The following is a 19,194-nucleotide window of genomic DNA, read 5'->3' on the forward strand; positions in this document are numbered from 1 at the left end:
TTAAAATACACTGTTTATTAATTAGTTACAGAATTATCTTAGCCACAATTATTTTTGAACTGTTATTATTTACTCTTTGCAAAAGATATGGAATTAGTAAATACATCCGTACATCTTCAATTGTACTGTGTGAAATTTTTTATACCATTTTTCATACATCATCCAGAGCAAACAGAAAAAGATTGAGTATGACTTATTCTTTGCACATAGAAAAAATACACTTTGTCCTTAAAATTGGTTAAGTGTGCATAAATAAATGCAAGAAAATCAATACACATAATTGCTCACAGTGATTATATGTGTATAATAAATAAATATCAAAATATTTTCAAATTCCAATAGGAATAACAGCATAGCAGGATGCCTGATCATTAATCATCAGAATCACAGCTACACCTTAGAAACAAACTTCAAATCCATTTCTGACTGCAGAAGCATCTTTTCATAGGAATTGAAGTCCACACAGTAATCTCAGGAAAAATGGAATTTCAAAAGGTGGAAGCCCTTGACATTGATTGGTACACATAATCACTCAGCATTATCAATAAAAATGTTGTCATTCATCTGCTCTGTGTTTTCTAATTTCATTGTTTTAGTCAGTCACAAATAGTGCAAGTATTCTGAAACCTGCATCCACCTCCAGAGTAGAAACAGTTACAAGGTCCAAGGTGCTTTGTGCTTATGATCAAATGCCTACCAATCAATTGCCACTTGACAAGTTGACATATATCCAGAGGGTAAGCAGACTAAAAGACTTGAAAAAATTGACTTTATGATAACTAAGGAGCACATAAAATGTAGAGATTTAAAGAAATTACAAATATTTATTTTCAAAATTTGTTTCAGAGCCACAGCAATTAAAGGGGTTTTTGATTAGGGATGGTCGGATCGGATACATCGGGTCCAAATATCTGTGGATATAGCCCTTCGCCGGATACCTCGGATTGAAATTTGCTGAAGGCATCAGATCTGAATCTGAAATTTAAAATTTATGCTTGAGTGAATGCAGCGTCCCATAAGAGGGAGTGGAAAGAGTTCCCATCCTCTCTTCGCATGCGATGCTGCACTGCGATGCTTGTCCTACTCATGGATCATTTTTTTTAAACCTCTCGTAGGGGCTATGCTACAAATTTCAGCTGAGGATAATTTTAAAGCAAAGTATGACAGGCACAGAGTGTGACTCTTCCCAAGAGATTGAACAACCACCACGAGAATCTCAACTCCATAGGAAAATGACCACGCCAAAAGTGACTACGTCGCAGATTTAAAAAAAACCATCGTCGGCTCTCCATCAGCTCATGCCTCTGATATTTTTTTTCCTTTCAGGGACCACACAGTTCATGAATCATTACATTCGAAGGAAAATATTAAGTTACATGAGAACAATGGAAACATATTTCATCGCTTCCTCATCTCACCCTTTGACCTTTTTCTTCCTACCAGCTCAATTCTCCGTTTCTGGAGAACAAATGCAAGGTGATTGACTTACTGGGCCCGATGCGACGCATTTCTAACATTATTTAGATTTTTTTCAACCTCTACCTGATTGAAACAAAGCTTTTTAGTTACAAAAAGACTGTACCAATATTCAACATTATCCAAACAGCACAATTTTCAAAGAAACAAGCGTGGTATCAGCACTGTTGAACAAGAAGATACCGCCTAGAAATGCCAACTGCATATATCATAGAGCTCGCTTTTAAGGCAACAACATCACAAAATAGCATGATCTGACATGCTCATCCTCGACTCCCTCATTCGCAGCCTCGTTGCTTGAAAGACAGAGGGAGTGCACTCCTTCCCCTCCACCTCTCCCTCTGCCCACCCCTTCCTCTCGCTTAAGGGGTCATCTCATTCTGTTCCCCTCACTCGCTGCACATGACTTTAATGTTGTTCTAAACATTGTTACTTGTGTTTCAGAAAGTGCAGATGCAATAAAATTTAATGATATACTGATAAAAATGTCTTTCATTGCGTAGAAACATTTTTATTGACATAAGGAGAACATGCGCGTGCACTTTTGCATGAAACTATCGCAAGGAAGTGTAAAATCCACCTCACCACAAATGACGCACTTGCAAAGGAAACACACGTCAGATTCAGTCGATGTCGATTCAGTTTCTTCCAAGATTGAAACCTATTTTCATTTCCAAACGCAAGCATAATATGTAGTTTAGATCCTGAGCGTGCAAAGATATTGTTTTTTTTTAATTACTTGAAAGCTTATAAAAATTATTTTTCAATAAGTAAAAGTATTAAAATGTGCATGAAAATCTAAATTGCATTCCTTTGAATGTATATACCCAGGAGAAACTTGAATACTTCATTGTAAAGCAGGCAATTGGATCCGAAAATGTTCGAAGATCACACACCTGAAATCAAGTATCCGATCCGGATCTGGGTCAGAAAAAAATCCTGGATCCATCCATCCCTACTTTTGATCAACACATTTGCATTATTATAAATAAAAATATTGGTAGAAAATACAAATTTGCTTAAATGCTGGTTAATACTGAGCACAACGTTGTCATAAAATTTGAACAAAACTTTAACATGTAGGATGGATATTCGCTTTGAGGTCGGGCCTCACATGACTCCTAATTTTAAGTCCTTTCCACCAATTCTCCCTCTGTTCAGAAAAGCTTTGTTCATTTTCACTAATTGGAAAGTAATACTATAGAGAATAAATACGTAGGAACAATATTGAAGCACGATCTGCAACTGTATGAGGAAAGCAGGTAATGATGTGTCTTGGTCAACGACTAACCCAAAGGCACAGTGAAATACATCAAACTACACCTCCAGGCTCATTTTCATGGTGAGTGATCAACTCTGTAAAATATTAAAGACATACATGTAACCAAATGGTAGGGGCAAGAGTATATGTATGTACTGAGTTTCACAACCTTAAAATTTAAGAGGCTACCTAGTACATAATTAAATGATAAATGTTAACGCAAATGTCTTGAATAAATGAATTAGTTAATGAAAACAGTTCATTCCAGAAAAAGCATGTGATACAATCTTAAGTCAAATAATAATGACAAACTTAACACTGGAACAGCTGTCAATGGTTTTTCTGGCTAAATTGAATTTTTAAGTACTGCATGCAATATCCCTTGGCACCAGTGGCATCAAAAATGCACACTGAGTTTTTCCACGTTTTGGTCCTCTTTTAGGCAATGTGACATAAAAATTTCTTGACATGATACCTATTCTTGAATTCTGTGTACATATTTTGATTCCTCTGATTTTAATTTATTACTTGAACAACATATTCCATGATGTGTTACTGAACATTTTTCACATTATTTACTGATGTAATTATCAGGTACAGTGATTTAATTAATGTGGCTTAAAATAGTAATTCCAAGGCAAATATTTAACATGAATTTCACTGGTGAAATCAATGCACATCAGTGATGTGATACCCATAACCAGTGTAATGTTCCTCACGGCATAAACGTAATGAAAATTCACTATAATTACCATGGCAACACTGAAACATTCCCATTATCTACTGATTGCATCAATTATGGGCTATATAGTGGATTATAAAAGATAAAAATTTGGATTCTTACCTGATTCTTCCACTATTGAATCTTCTAAGTTACTTAATTGAGTCACATTCACCAAGTGGTTTGAATCCTAAAATATAAAACAAATTATAAAGGAAATAGACAAAAGAAAACTTTTTAACATAAAATGATATGCATGCAAAGTAATCAATAACTTCAAAGTCTTAAGTTCCGACAGTATAACTGAGGAGCATGCAATTTATGAACTCCCTTAACTCAATCAACAAACCTCAGAAAAAATCCCGGTGTCATCTTCACTCCTCCGGCGGAATTCAAAGGTACTACTCCTTTCTGAATACAGAAATTCTCTCTTAGGTTCCGCTTTATAATGGCAGCCTTCTGCAATAGTAAGCACTCAAATTCACTCGCCAGTAAAGAATGAATAATTAGTACATGTACACAGAACTTTCATAATTAAGGCACTAAGAACACAAACAATTGCAAAAATGTTTACTCTTCCTGAATGAGGCATCCCACGTATTAATGATGGTCAAGTAAGAGTTGGCACTCAGAATAAATAACTTAGCAGGTCATATAGAGCAAGGTATGAACTTTGGTCAGCAGCTGCCATGGGCTTAACCCTTAATGTCTCCAACAACTAATTCAGAATCGTGCAGACTAAAGCGATTACTTTCCTATTATAATTCCAAGAAGCCTATAAATCAACCTGAAATTTTTAGTTGGTTACCTAAAAGTAGTAAGCAATGAAAATTTTATTGCCAAGCTATACCACATTTTTTTGGTGCAAGAACTGAATCTCAAGAAAATAAATAAGAGAATTGCTCACATTTTATGAGCTAATATTTCATATTCAACATCTCAAAAACAATAGTTCTATAAATGAGTGCGGTATTTTGATGATAAAAAAGAGTATGACACCACATGACCTCATTTTTCTCTGCTCAGTTTTAGAGAAAATTACAGTCGACTCTCGTTATTACAAAGTTCACGGGACCGATAAACCGGAGGTTCGTAATAACGAAGTTCGTATGAACGTTTCTTTTAGGAATGGCTCTTTAAAAAACAGTATATAATGTACCCGATTAATTACGCGCAAATATATAAAAACAAGAAAATTCGTTTCAGATTCTCAATTGAAGAATTCGGCATGATGCAATCAAGGGTTTATAACTTCCCGAACGCAGTACGTGGTGCAAGTGAGATCTCAAAACCGTCTGCACCTCTGAATGATGAAAATAACCAGTTCCTTAATATAAGACACTGTCTCGGGCAAAAAAATTAATAACTGCAGAGATAAAGTAGGTCACCCACCAGCACACTCTACGCTCTGGAATATCCCCATTTTTGTTTCATTGTTAACTCATTGGGCAGGTTTAAGTATTCAATAAACAGAAGAAGGATGTCATAGCTGGATAAAAATGCAAGAAAGCTCCAACGACAACAAAACAATAACTTAGAGAAAGGGAGATCACCATTAAGACTATCCATTGATTATGGCATCAATATTACAACAGTACAGAACATAGAAAAGTACAAACATGCTAATGGAATTGCACACTAAAGGGGGACAATCAACGAGAAAAAAATCATTTGATTTGACCAGGATTTAAACGAGGAACCCCTTACTTATGGTCAGGTATACAACCAGTTATACGTAGTTCTGTTGCACAGAATTTCCCCCCTAGGTATTAAAAGAAATTATTGAACTGAGGTTTACCAGTGAAGACATTTTATTGCTACGTGTAATATCTGGAGACGATAGAAAAATCTAAAAGTTACTTACTTCCTTCAGTGAGGTTGAAAATATTTGCCAAAAGATACTCTTTATCTTTAGCTTCCAGAACCAACATCTCCCTTAATATTTTAACCATCTTAACCCTGGCCATTGCCACAGCTCTGACGTAGTAAATTCCAACACTGTAAAAATGAAAAAAAGAATTACATTAAAGAAACTAAAAAGGAAAACTGAAAAATTATTTTGAAACACATCACATATCAATCATTCCGAGTACAATCATATACATACTATGGATTCATTCGCATCGACTTTATAGAATATTGTCAAATCCGTAAATATAACAATAAATTGAGCACCACACTCAGCCAAGTTCAAAAATTGCATTCACATTCTTACTATCATCCCAGATAAGGGATCATTGATTCACAGTCACATCTGCCACAACATATTATTTATTGCACCAAATTGGGCAATGCGAGATTGGATACATAAAAGGTCAAAAGTTCACAGTAAATGTGTAGCTCATGATTGAGATGACAACCAATTAGAGATGGGTCGAATAGCAGATTTCTCGAATTCGAATATCGAATTCAAATATTAAATCATTGCTCGAATATTCGAATACCTCGAATATTAAATGATGAATGCTGGAATGTTTGACTCGGTTGCCTATGCAGCAAGCAATACAAGATTTTGGGGAGTAATTTTGATTTCCTTTAAATGATTCGAACAGGAATTTAGCTGATTAATGAATATTTTAATTTTATGGAAACAATTGGGCATATAATAAATTCAACTAACATCGCTTTACCCCCACTCCTGCTGCCAAGTGCTAGCTGACAATCTGAGGCATTTTGCAAAGTACAAGCTCTTTTCCACCGGATTTTCTTAAATTATTTTCAGTCCATCTTTGTGAGTTCTCACGAGATAAGAAGATGAATTGGAATAGCTATCAGGGAGAGACCAAATATTCTGAGAAAATATCCCTTTGTCTGGGACTGTAACAATAAATATTTATAGCACCACTCATAAATTGTAACTTGATATATGTTTTCGGAAAAAATACCGCATCAACTTCCGAGAAGCTCTGCTGCTCATATTGAGTTTCGCCAGAATGCTAAGTCTCCGTCGTATTTTGACATTTATTTCTTTTCGTAAAATGCTTAAATAAACTCAGAAATACGTCGTGTTTGGTCTTATTCTTTTTGAAATTACGCGCACATTACTAATATTTCAATTCAATAAAGGTGTAACATCAATTGACGAAAGTCATTCTTAGACACCTTTTGTGCTAATAGATGACTCATGCAGCGGTTGACCTCCACAGAAATGGGGAACTTCGAAGCTGGTAGGAAAAAAAAGGTCAGTGAGGGAGAAAAGGGAGGGCCCGAAACACGTTTCTATTGTTCTCGTGTAACTTGGTATTTTTTCCAAGCTAAGGTCTTTGTAATATGATCCCTGCGCGAGCTGTGATCTTTTTTTTATTTCGAAGAAGAGGAAAGCCTCAGAGGGGGGGCTAGAACTGAATGGAGAGGGATACCGGATCTTGGGAAATGCGCTAATGTAAGTATCGCACGGTACTCACACAGCAGTTGACCTCCAGAAATGTGGAACTTCGAAGCAGGTAGCCAGAAAAAGGTCAGTGGGGGAGAAAAGGGGGGAGGGCGTGAAACACGTTTTTATTGTTCTCGTAACTCGATATTTTTTTCGAAGCAGGGGTCTTCGTAATGCGATCCCTGCGCGAGCTGGGACCTTTTGTTTGATTTCGGAGAAGAGGAAAGCGTCAGAGTGGGTGAGGCGAGTGCTGAATGGAGGGGGATAGCGGATCGTGGGAAATGCCCTAAGGTTGCTATCCCACGGCACTGAGGTTCTCCTGGTGGGGGGAATCGGGGATTTTCGGATTTTTTCACCCGACCATTTTCGGTTCCCCTCGTCGAACACTTTTCACCGCTAAAATCCACGAATTTGATGTAATTCGTCAACTTGCGTAAAACGGCGCTGCGAGCACTAAATGACTATAGTTCTCTACATTTTTCAGAGTCAACTACCAACGACGTGCGTGCGACAGTGTACGACGCGAAATTCAAAGTATTCGAGGTATTCGAGGCGGTACTTTTCGCATAACTATTCGAAACCTCGAATATCGAATACTTTCTAGTATTCGAGGTATTCGAGTATTCGCGGATACTATTCGCACATCTCTACAACCAATACCACAGCTCAAAACCAATTAATTTCACTCTTAAATCTGCCAACATGTTAAAGCATACTCTTCACAAGAACAAATAAAAGCAAAGAATATGCATTCCCTCGATGGGAAATAAAAAAATGTATATTGCTCAACTGGCTATAATAATACATATACGTATATATATGCCCTTGTCAAGCCCTCAGACTTCAAAGCATTCAAAGGTTTATCCCATGCAATGGATGATGAAAAATTAGTAAGGGATTGTCCCTCACAAGTCATAAGCAATGTCTTAGTGTTAAAATATGAATTAGAATCAAAGCACTCTAATGAACTTTTACACACTAACCTTTCAATCATTATCTAATATTTTTGAGCTATTTAAATCATTTTTAAAATGTATTAAATTATTATTTAAATATTATTTTTTTAATTTCCCCAATGCCATGGATGATATTTTCTGACTTTTCCCTGATTCCCATGATTTCTCAAACCTCTAGTAGCTTTGAGAAATATATACCTAATCATGAAATTTTTACCTCAGAAACCTTGTAACCACAACTATTTTTCTTGAACACTGTTCAAGTAAAGCAAGCTAATATATAATGCCATAACATTATATTATAATATTTTCCATTTTTGAGACAAGGAGGGCACCTCACAACTTCTTCACAACTCAATATTAACAAATGTCAGGACTATCAATTTAACTACAGTGATACAATCAATGGAGTCAAAGATTAATGGCTCATACATTCTTCCACATGGAATCTTGCCATTATGAAGGCAAACAGAGGTGACTTCCAACCCAAGAAATTTTTTCAGTGACGCAAGTACGGAGAACTTCTCCACACAACTCTAGACTCCATCAACAAATTAGTTACTCTAACCACATTTCCCATTTAAAAAATACAGTGATGAACTGTTAAAATTGTGAACTTGCCATGGAAAAATTATGCTAGTAACTTTCCCTTTAATAATATTAAAATATGTACAGTTTAAATGTAGCAATTGGACCAACAAAATACACTGGCAAAAATGAGCAAAATAAGAATAAAAATTGAATTATAAAAATAAGGATTTGTAATGCTAGAGCAATATCACAAGTGCCTTACCACATGGAAACAAGGACACATCCAACAACACCAGGCCGCATTGTATATGATAAAATTTTCCAAGTGATTGATTCTTCAACAATAGAGAGAATGTCAATCACCACCATTTGATACATATAATCATAGCCCTTAAATGGACCGCAATTTGATGATGGTACCCTAGAATGAAAGTTATAACTCGATGATAGAAAGATAGCACTATATGATATTAAAACTGTATCATTATTCTAGCACTAATGTCCTAGTGAACTTGATCTAGGCACATAAAATCAGCACTCAACGATCTGCCTCTCAATCATCTAGTTTGCTAAATATGAGGGCTATATTCTCAATCCTGCACAAAATATGTTGAAGTATATACTGAGACCTACAGTAATGAAACTCTTACATCTCCAATAAATGAGTTTAAATACACACAGTGAACTCTCGATTGTACAAAGAAGAATTATACAAAATTTCAACAATATGAAGCAAAACTGTATGTCCCAATTACAAATCTATGCAAAATGCATTGCGTATTAGTAAAAAACAAAGTTTGAAAATAGGATTTCTTAAAAATTAGAAACCTCGATCTCAATTACAAAACTATTTACTTAGGAGATTTTTTTATTTTTTAAATACATATTATGTGAAGACTATGTATTGAATAATATCATATTGCAGCATAAAAGGAAATCAAGTACATTAACAGGGTAAACATGTGTCATGGTATGACATGGGCAAAAAAAACAATTCCAGTGCTGCTTCCGCACAAAAAAAAATGAGAAAACATCATACGTCGCACGTGGAAAGAAAAAAATTTCTATGCTGAAAAATTAAATTGTAAGGGCAAACCAAAAAAAGAATGGTTAATAGGTTGCTTCCATGGAAGAAAAATAAGGAAGAAATGATGGAAACAAAGGACCTCCTAAAAGCCTAAATCTAGGGTAAATTACATGCAATAAATAAATCCAGAAGTCAACTACCAAAGCAACTGGGCTAGAGTGGAATACAATAGTGTGATGCTATGAAGAGATGAAATTACACCTTTAAATGATTTTTTTCACAAACAGTCACATAATCCCATGCAGCAGGTGACTTGTGAACAGCTTCTGAAGGACTGCAAGTCCACAGAATTGATCCAAATTGACTGATTTGAAATTTGAGTTTTGAGACCTGGATAACGGACACCCCCCTTTGCAAGAGATCGACATCTCTTCCATACTCCCACTGGAATTACTACCCACGTCTCTTTGCTTACGGGAGCATTTTTACTGCATCACTTTAATTAAAACAAGACATCTTCGTGCAGTAATGGAAGAATTTTGGCTTATTGAAAGCATTACATTCCACAGTAGTCAGCGATATTCAGGCACACCTATGTAGTCCTACCCATCAGTGTCCATCAGGTGCTTCTACAATGGATTTTTGCCCTAGTTAATACCGTTTTTCACACAAAATTGATGTGATCCCTGCCATGCATCATTCCACAGACTGTGGTAAAAAATATGTAAATGGCAAAACAACATGAATTGCATTTGTGTGACAGAGACCTTTTTTGTGCTCAACTTTTGAATGGAGGATGATTTTATTTCCTACAAAACTAACTCAATTAATTCACTCAAGTAGGGTCTTCTCCAGGGGTCAGGTCAACATTTCCCACAAAAATGCACCAAAATACAAATTTTTGGCAAACCGAGTAAAGTTGGCAAAGCCAAGAAAATTTCACTCCATCACCACTCTTATCAAGAAAATTTGGTGCCGCTAATGATAATCCATAGACTGCCACAGTGTAACAATCTCATTTGAGTAGTAAGAAGTTTAGTTAGCAAAATTTCAAATATGAAATCATTAGGAGGGCATCAGAATACATGAGAAAAATAAAACAGAAAATGGAAGCGAAAAATTGACAAGCCGTTCTACAGAAGTTTTTCTCCAAGGTTATTTTTAAGCCTTTTTTCATAATTTGACGACCTTTCTTCTCACAAACAGAAGTGGAGTAGAGATAATACCTGGTGAACATGAATCCAAGAGCAAACAGAATCCCAAACAGGGACAAGAAGGACAAAACGAGGAAAATCGTCTCAGTTTGAGCAGCTCTCCATGCTTTAGCTGACGGCTGGCAGTAGTACATCAAACCTATCTGCACAATGAGAAGATAAAATCAGTCACCAGTTACAGAAATATCAATTAGGATACTGAAATCAGAATTTTTATCCCAAGGCAGAAGGACACAAATAGGTTACACTTTTAAGTATGCATCACTCCTTACTTGATAAACAAAAAAGTGACCCTTTTACTTCCTTGTAAAGCTCAACTTTTCCAAAACTTTTGTGTGGCTATTAGAACATGATATCCAATATTATTTTGATTTCCTTACTCTTCCTAGACTTATTTAATGCCTGGCAACACAGAGAGTGTAAGTATAAATGCAAACATAAGACACAATTTTATTCTCATGCTACGACACTCCCTTCTACCCAAACCACAACCGAGTCCCAAGAGAATCATATCATGAAGTTCATACGACCAGAATAATCATGAAATAATTTCTGAGGGATTGATGAAATCCACTATCAATTATCAAATTCTGACAAATAATCAGCATAATTTAGATGAATGGATGCAGAATCCAGTAAGCTGTGAGGAGAGCCCTAGAAAATCTTCTAAACCCCAGAAAATGCAAATAATTTTACAATAATAATTAGACATGAGTAGGATATTATATCACATATTATAAAATAATTTTCTAGAACTCACCTTTTTAATGTAAAAAGTTAAAAAAGTTTTCACGGCTATTATTAATGATAACAAAGGGCTGAAGAAGAAGCCAATCCAAAACAATGACTGGTTGTAAATCAAATTGAGAGTATTACGAGCAATGTCAAATTCAGGCATCCCAATTTTATCCCACACCATGCTGAAAGTAAAAAGAAAAATAATCTCAACATAAATACATACATATTTACCAAAACCAAACATACTTATAGATTATCAAGTATGTATGTATGAAGTAGTTTAGGTAATAGTGGTGGTGGCAGTACCTTTTCCATTTAAAATTGAAGAAAATTAATTATTGCAAGCACAAATGCCGAGTAGCATTCATGAGTATTTACGAAAAACATTTTTTCAATAAATTTTGAAACTTTTAGTGATATGGAGAGTCATTCTAAAGTAAACCTCGAGGCATTTCAGCAGAAACATTGGGCTAACTCTAAATAAAATGGATATCATAGGCTGTTGGTGGTTGTTTTCAGGAATTGCTGCATAGGTAAGATTTTCTTAATCGACGTTTCACTCCTCCTAATAGGAGCGTTTTCAAGAGAAAATGGGAGGGAAACCGTTCTCGTCCCGAGCTTATATAGGTTTCGTTAACCCATTGTTGACCCGATTTTGAATTTTCACGGAAGGCGATAGCAGTTGGTCGTTCGATTGGGCCAGGAACCCTCTCCAAATGCGGCTGAGGTTATATCCATCCCCCCTATTGAAGTTGTTTGGCCTTTTCGCCATCTCGGCGGATTCTTGTATAAGACGCGGATGATATTCTTCCTTATTCGCCAATACCCGTGTAGCGTTAAACATTATTTTATGCCCAGGGCTGGAGGCTAATGTGAGTGAAACGTTGAGTAAGAAAATGTTACCTACGCAGCAATTCCCGAAAACAACCATCACCATTGATAAAAGAAGCTGTGAAAATCTTCATTTGAAAATTAGATATCATAGGCTGTAAAATTAAGCTATGCAGAAAATATAATATTAATGAAATTAAGAACACACATGGCTAGACTAAAAATTTGCAATAAGGAGAAGAATTACAACCAAGTTTTCAACGAGTAACATTCACTTTGAATTGCAGTCTTATATCCCACACATTCCGGATTCAAACAACCAGTTTCAGGGTTTTGTTTGGGATTGAAAAAATGAATTATGGATAACAGTTTATTTTATCTCATGATACATCTAATACAGAAGACTTAGCAGAACAGTGGACCCTGCAATAGCACAGGACAAACGCTAGGATGAAGGAGAAGAAGAGACATCTAATACAGTAAACTCTTGATTTTACGAAGCAGGATTTTACGAAGTTTTCGATTATACGAAGTGATATTGCGGTCCCGGTGAAAAGCCTATGCTAAATACATGGCGCTATTCGATTATACGAAATTTTTTGAATTTACGAACCTCGGCTCGGTCCCTAGGAGCAAATGGCATTCGTTTATACGAACTACGGCGAAAAATTTGTCAACAAAACTAGTTACGCCGGCGTAAGTAGCTAAAAAATCAGCGCTTCCAACTGTGGTCCATCAAAAGTGCGAAATCGTAAATGATAATGCAACTTTGGAGAGAAATGGGTCGCCAAAAACCTCACTGTGGGAATTTAGGAGGAGTAGGAGTTCAGTTAAAATATCGCGGCTGACATTATGCCCCTATTTACGTGCCTGTTCGTAAACATAGCATCGACAATAATTCGTAGTTTAACATGTCAGGAAGGTCGCGCGGAGTATTTCGTACACCCCTAATTAACCCTTTGCACTGCTGTGAACGTACTTCGAAGACTACTTGACTACTTTTCGCCGAAGCACTTCGAAGGGTCCCTAATCCGGGACCCTTTCCTCGACGAGCTCACCCTCGCTGGCCCCTGAAACTGGGCCATTTTTTAATGCATTACCTGACGCAACCCTGGGTTTCAAAGGGCAAAGGTGCCATGGGGGGAAAAAGAGTAAAGTGCGTGTTACTGTGGGGCTGTGCGTCAACCAAACGGGCACGGACAAAATAAGCCCGTTGTCATTGGGAAATTTGAAAGGCCAGGGTGCTTAAAACATGTAAAATTGGAAGCCCTCCCCGTTTTTTACCATGCAAATAAAAACAGCTGGATGACCCGAGAAATTTTCCAGCAAACGGTTATACGTCTACAGAGAAAAATTGCTGGAGAGAACAGCAAAATTGTTTTAATAATGGATAATGCCACCGTTCATAAATACGTGGAAGATCTAAAATTGGCTAATGTTCGAGTCCTCTTTTTACCCCCGAACTCGACCAGCAAGTCCCAGCCCTTGGACCAAGGCATTATCCAGGATTTTAAAGTCCTATACCGGAAGAAGCTTGAGCGGTATTACTTGCGATGGATCGGTATGTATACATTCATCTATTTTGCTCATGTGCGTTTGGATATCGATTTAGATATTTTTATTCATGATTATCATTCTTTCAAATCTATTTGCTACTTTTATAAATGGGAACAGAAATTAATAACATCCCGAAATGGACGTTGATACATGCAATCCGCGCCATAATATCTTTTCGTGTATATATTGGCCTTTGTGAACGAACAACTTAAATATCTTAAGTACTGGGCTCTATTTACCGCCAATTTATATTTCAGGCTTCTCGTAATGAAGACGCACTTCCAAGTCTAACCATAAACTTTCTTCTCACGCGCTTCCCCGTTCTCCCATGCTGGGGTTCTGTCTTTCCAAAGCCTTTGTCCCTTCTCTCCTGCCGCCTTTGGCTGATCTTGCTAACACACACCTTACGCATCCCAAACCCCTCCTTCCCCAGCATTTCCCATTCACTCCCTCCCTAAGGTGACTGAGCTTGTGTGCGTCGCAAAAAAATACGGCCCCCAAAAGTAGACTGAGGCAGAACTGAAGGCCATTTCCCCACCCTTCTTTGTCCTGCCCCCTTCACCAGTCCTTGTGCTGACCACACTTCTTCCCTCAGGCAATCCCCATCCCACTCTTATTCACCCCACCCACTGGGAACGTTCCCCGATTGTGGAGAAGGGCATGGTTCATCTTTACCTGCAACGGGGGGAAGTTATTAACCGGAGAGAGGCGGAAGAAGTATCTTCCACTATCGGGAAAATGGTGCCGCGCTTATAATTGTCTCTCTTCTTCTCAGCTGACTTTTCAATTGAAATTAATTTCTTTGCTCTTTCCACACTATATTTATTTACGATTATGGCGCGACTATTTTTTTGTGCTAAAACTAAGAAAATCTTTTCTCTATGTCAATGATCCTTTGCATAACTTTCAATACGGCGGAGAAAGGAACACGAAAACTAAATGAGGTGACGGTACAGTTTTTTGCGTGTCATTTTTTGGGAATTCACGCTAGTGAACCAATACTTAACCACGTTGAGAAATGATAAAACGTCTCTTGTAGGAAAACAATCAATGTGGATAATAAAGTTTCTATCTATATTTCTCCGATACCGTAAGATGTTTCTCCTGTCGTTTTCCGGTTGGAACCTTGCTCCTGTCGGCATAAAAGGAGAGAAACATACTATATGAACAGGTCACCTCACACCCGGTATGAAGAATACAGTCCTGATGAATGGCAACGTCTGCGAAGATGATGGAACACAGTAGTCGGACGGAGAACTGAAACAGAATTTACTTCAAATATTCGCCAGAAGATAATCACATCCTACGTTATTTATGATCGTAATTGAATCTCAGTGAAAATAGAGCACATCCTGCTGAAAATACGAAGTAACTCGAAATATTAACTTACGAAGGTTATTTTGGAAACGGGCTAAGACCCTTGTTTTTCTCGTCACTGAGCGATAGAGGGCGACATAAATGGCGGTCAGGCCGGCTGCCGCTAAAATTCCGTGAGTGCTGGAAACAAATATATATCTTACGCGAACTTAATAGTTGTTATTCGCTCCTAACCACAAAATATAACATTAAATTCTTATAATAAACTTTGCAATTCATTATTTGATTACGTTTTCTAAACTGGTCGGGAATTTCTTTAGCGATCGTTGATGTTGAAGTATGAACAAGAAATGGGAATTTTATGGTGGTATAATTATTTAACGATTTTTCACATCATAAATCGATAGCAAAAAGCCTTTTCTATGAATTATACCGAGAAAAACCACCGAAAACATTTAAATAAGACCACTAAAGACAAAAAACGGCGGAGGAAACAAAAGCGAACATTTTTTTCGCGACTTATGAAAAAGGTTTGAATTTACGAAACTCGATTTTACGAAGTGCCAATTTTCCGGTCCCACTGACTTCGTAAAATCAAGAGTTTACTGTACATATAATTTTCTTAATATGTAATCTGAAAATAATCAGGTGGTAATAATTTATACATTTACTAAATCTATCATTGGATCACAGATGTGCATCTCGAAATATACGCAATGAATGAAGAAAACATGGAGGGGGGGGGGGCAATGCAAATTACTTACGACAGAAAAATAAAGCATTAAAAATGTAGAAGTAGCATTATTTGTAGTGAATAATTAATTTCATAAGTTTTCCATTGCACTGTGAACCCTGTAGTTCATCATTTGAGGTTGGATCGGCAATTGGGGAGGAGGAAAACGTGGAAGAGAGAAAGAAGAGACACCAGCAGAGAAAAACTACACAGATCCCGCCACGAACTAAGAAAAAAAAAGAAAGGAGAGCCGTGGATGAAAGAAAAATTGGAAAGGTTGCTACGAGAAAGCAGTGCAAGAAGTCTGAAGAAAGAAAAAAGAGAAAAAAGTAACAACTCTTTGCTCTGGATGTCATATGGAACCATTTATTCGCATTAACTGTTTTAACACCACACTCAGAAATATTTAAACTTTTGGTGAATTTTACGATAATTGGGAATTCCACTGATAATGGATGATTATGCGATAAAAAATATCCTCCACACCAAAAATTAAAGTGAAAGCAGTTATTTTATTACCCGCACATTATTCATAAAATTCCACTTCAAAAATTGCATTGTAATCTTGTGCTCCAAACGACCCATCTCCATATTTGCTGAGCATGACATCAGAGTCCAGAAAACAATATGTTCACGTGGTGCCAGTAGACAATTAGTCCCAGTTTAAGAAAAACCTTTGTCTATCTCAGTATTTTTTTCTTTGAATAGTTTATTTTTCTCATAGGCATGCATGGGAAAGTCTGTCATAGTCTGGAAAAATAGGTATCACTTATTACTTTTTCATCCTCATCTATGGTGATTTCCACAGTACAATATTATTGTCCTCACTTTATGTTCTGGTGTCACCTTAGCCACAACGGTGCAACGCTCAAATTTCTTAAACTGGGACTAATTGTCCACTGGCACCACGTAAACATATTGTTTTCTAGACTCTGATGTCATGCTCAGCAAATATGGCGATGGGTCATTTGGAGAACACAAGATTACAATGCAATTTTTAAAGTGGAATTTTATGAATAATGTGCAGGTAATAAATCGAGCATATCCAACTGCTGAATCTATCTGAAGTATGTTTCTCTTCCAGACCTAAGGAATGCAAAATAAATCAGCGTCAAATATGCTGTTGTATTTCTCCAAAATGTTAACTTCACATATTCCACAATTGTACCCATTACACATTAAAAGCAATGAGTAAATGAAAGAAGTTACATGAGATACAAACCAAACTCTAGATTACTAGCAAACGAGATACATAGTTGATTTAATTTACATTACTTTTCAATTTTTCAGCTTCTTAACCCTTTCGTGCCGAATTCCGCACCTGTGCAGCGAGGACTTTTTTCCCTCAACTACGAATGCCACACCTATGCGTCGTGAATTTTCCTACCATAACCAACGAATGCCGCGCCTGTGCGGCACAGGTCGAAAAAAGTGACCGTGGCGGACACAATAGACCCACGGACACGGTCGCCCCTTGTGATCCGCCTTAGCGCGAGCCCAGTCCCTTCTTCGGCCGCTCAGGTCGACCTTTTCCTATCCTCTCCTTGCGGTCAACTACTGTTATTTGCAGTGTGTTTTCCAAAAAAATATTTGTTGCTTATTTTTGAAATCCAATGATAGAAATGAATTCATCCTTTTTTGCTGACCACATGGAAATTTCAAATGAAATTCTAACGTTAATATCAACAGAGTTATAGAACAACCAGTAAATACACTAAATCCGTCTATATAAACGTTAGAACTTCGTTTAAAATTTCTGCACGCTCAGAAAAAAACAAGAAATTCATTTTGAATTTAAAAAAATCGATACGAACAACAAGTATTTGCATATATTCTGCGTTAATATTTTAGCTAGTTGACCGCGGACTCGTGTTAGGAAGGGGCTTTTAATCCCTCTAGGGTCTGGGACAGAGGCCGAGGAAAAGGATCGGCGCCCCACCGAGTTGGGTCCAAAAATGTTTCGGAAGGGACCCACTGCCTTCAGTCGACGCGGAAAGGCTTCGTACAGAGGAGTAAAGAAAACTTTCAAGAGACTCGTATTGAGAAAGAATTTCCTGCAACGAAGATCCGGGGCGAAAGGGTTAACTTCGTGTCGACAAAATTCATCTTAAGAAATCATGAATAAATCTATCTTCCGAAAGTTCCCATAATGCGCCTTTACAAATTTGGAGTCAGCCTATGCACCATAGCACCGTAGCGCCATATGCACACTGTAATTTTTTTAATACTATTCACAACTGTTTTTGACACACCCTTCAAGTTGCGAATCTGTATTGCTGTTATTGTTTGTATTGCCATGGAGCAAATCTGCTTACTCACACTCTGACGTCACAGGCTGTTCTTGCAGCATAAAAGAAATATGTGATTTTCACAAAATTTGAAATGTGTAGCAACAAGAATATTCAGAATTATGAAGTCATATTTTGCACACCGTAATGACTTCACCTTACCTATCAATACATGTAAAAAAATTACTGTTTTAATTTTCTGAGAGCACCACATTACTTATTGCATTTCTGAAATACATTGTTTATTCATATCATTGTTCCATTTATATATGATTTTACCCGTAGTCATTTGACTTCATTAATTTTTAGATAAATGTTTTGCGCAAGAGATAGAAAATTCGTGGCGATACAATCTTTAAAAAATACCAATGCCTTGACTCAGCTCTTGGATTAAGACATTATTAGAACATTTAAAGCCTAGTTTATAACCTAGATAAAATCAGTAAAGTGAACTGGCTTGAGGATCAAAGCATTTGTTATCACCATCTTTTGCACTTGCTAAATATAAAAAATTACATGACAAAGGAACACTATCAACTCCCACGTCAAAAGAAAGTATCAGATTATTTTAGTAACACCCGTGAAAACAGACAGTGGATGATAGCTTGAAAAATAAAATAACATTTTTACATTATAAAAAGCAAACAAATTTGTGGCGAAACTCAGCTTTAGTGGCTTTTTTTCCCCAAAAAGCATAATGTTATAATGGAGGTTGGGATTAAACCTCAGCCCCATGCAGTGGCGGCTGGTGGTAATTTATCTAGGGTGTGCATTAGAGCAGATATAGGATGATTTAATTATATTATGTTAATACTAATCCATGAGCATCATATTTCGTCGCAATAGAATACATAGCAAGCAAAACATATCACTGGCATATTCTACCCTTAAAATTGCATGAACAGAAATAATATTAGCATGCATGAAAATAATTATTCTAAACACACCTTTACAAGTGACGGTAGGCAAAATTCATTCTCCTTTCCTTACACCCTATGAGGAAGTAGTGTAGAAAATGGCCATACAGATGACTCTGTAGACGGACTAGGATCCTGGGCGCTGGTAGTGTACGTGGTGGCTACACCACTACACTACCTGCGAGTCACTCACCAAAAATATGCGCGTGTGCACTCGCATCGTTTTGAGTCTGCTCCCATCACCCATTTGAACT

At 36.9% G+C, this 19,194-nt stretch overlaps 1 protein-coding gene across 2 annotated transcripts in view; it reads right to left on the reverse strand.

Annotated features, from left to right (window-relative positions):
• The window catches only part of LOC124155470 (transmembrane channel-like protein 5), a 49,249-nt gene continuing 30,055 nt past the window's right edge, over positions 1–19,194 (reverse strand). For both annotated transcript variants that reach the window (XM_046529318.1, XM_046529309.1), the window contains exons 14-20: positions 11,320–11,479; positions 10,572–10,702; positions 8,581–8,739; positions 5,323–5,456; positions 3,808–3,917; positions 3,582–3,648; positions 1–2,832 (exon numbers count right to left, since the gene is read on the reverse strand). In XM_046529318.1, the coding sequence (XP_046385274.1) occupies positions 2,789–2,832; positions 3,582–3,648; positions 3,808–3,917; positions 5,323–5,456; positions 8,581–8,739; positions 10,572–10,702; positions 11,320–11,479 (805 nt within the window). In that variant the 3' untranslated portion in view covers positions 1–2,788. The remainder of the gene's footprint in view (positions 2,833–3,581; positions 3,649–3,807; positions 3,918–5,322; positions 5,457–8,580; positions 8,740–10,571; positions 10,703–11,319; positions 11,480–19,194) is intronic.

This window comes from Ischnura elegans, chromosome 1 (assembly GCF_921293095.1).
Source record: "Ischnura elegans chromosome 1, ioIscEleg1.1, whole genome shotgun sequence".
NCBI classification, from domain to species: Eukaryota; Metazoa; Arthropoda; class Insecta; order Odonata; family Coenagrionidae; genus Ischnura; species Ischnura elegans.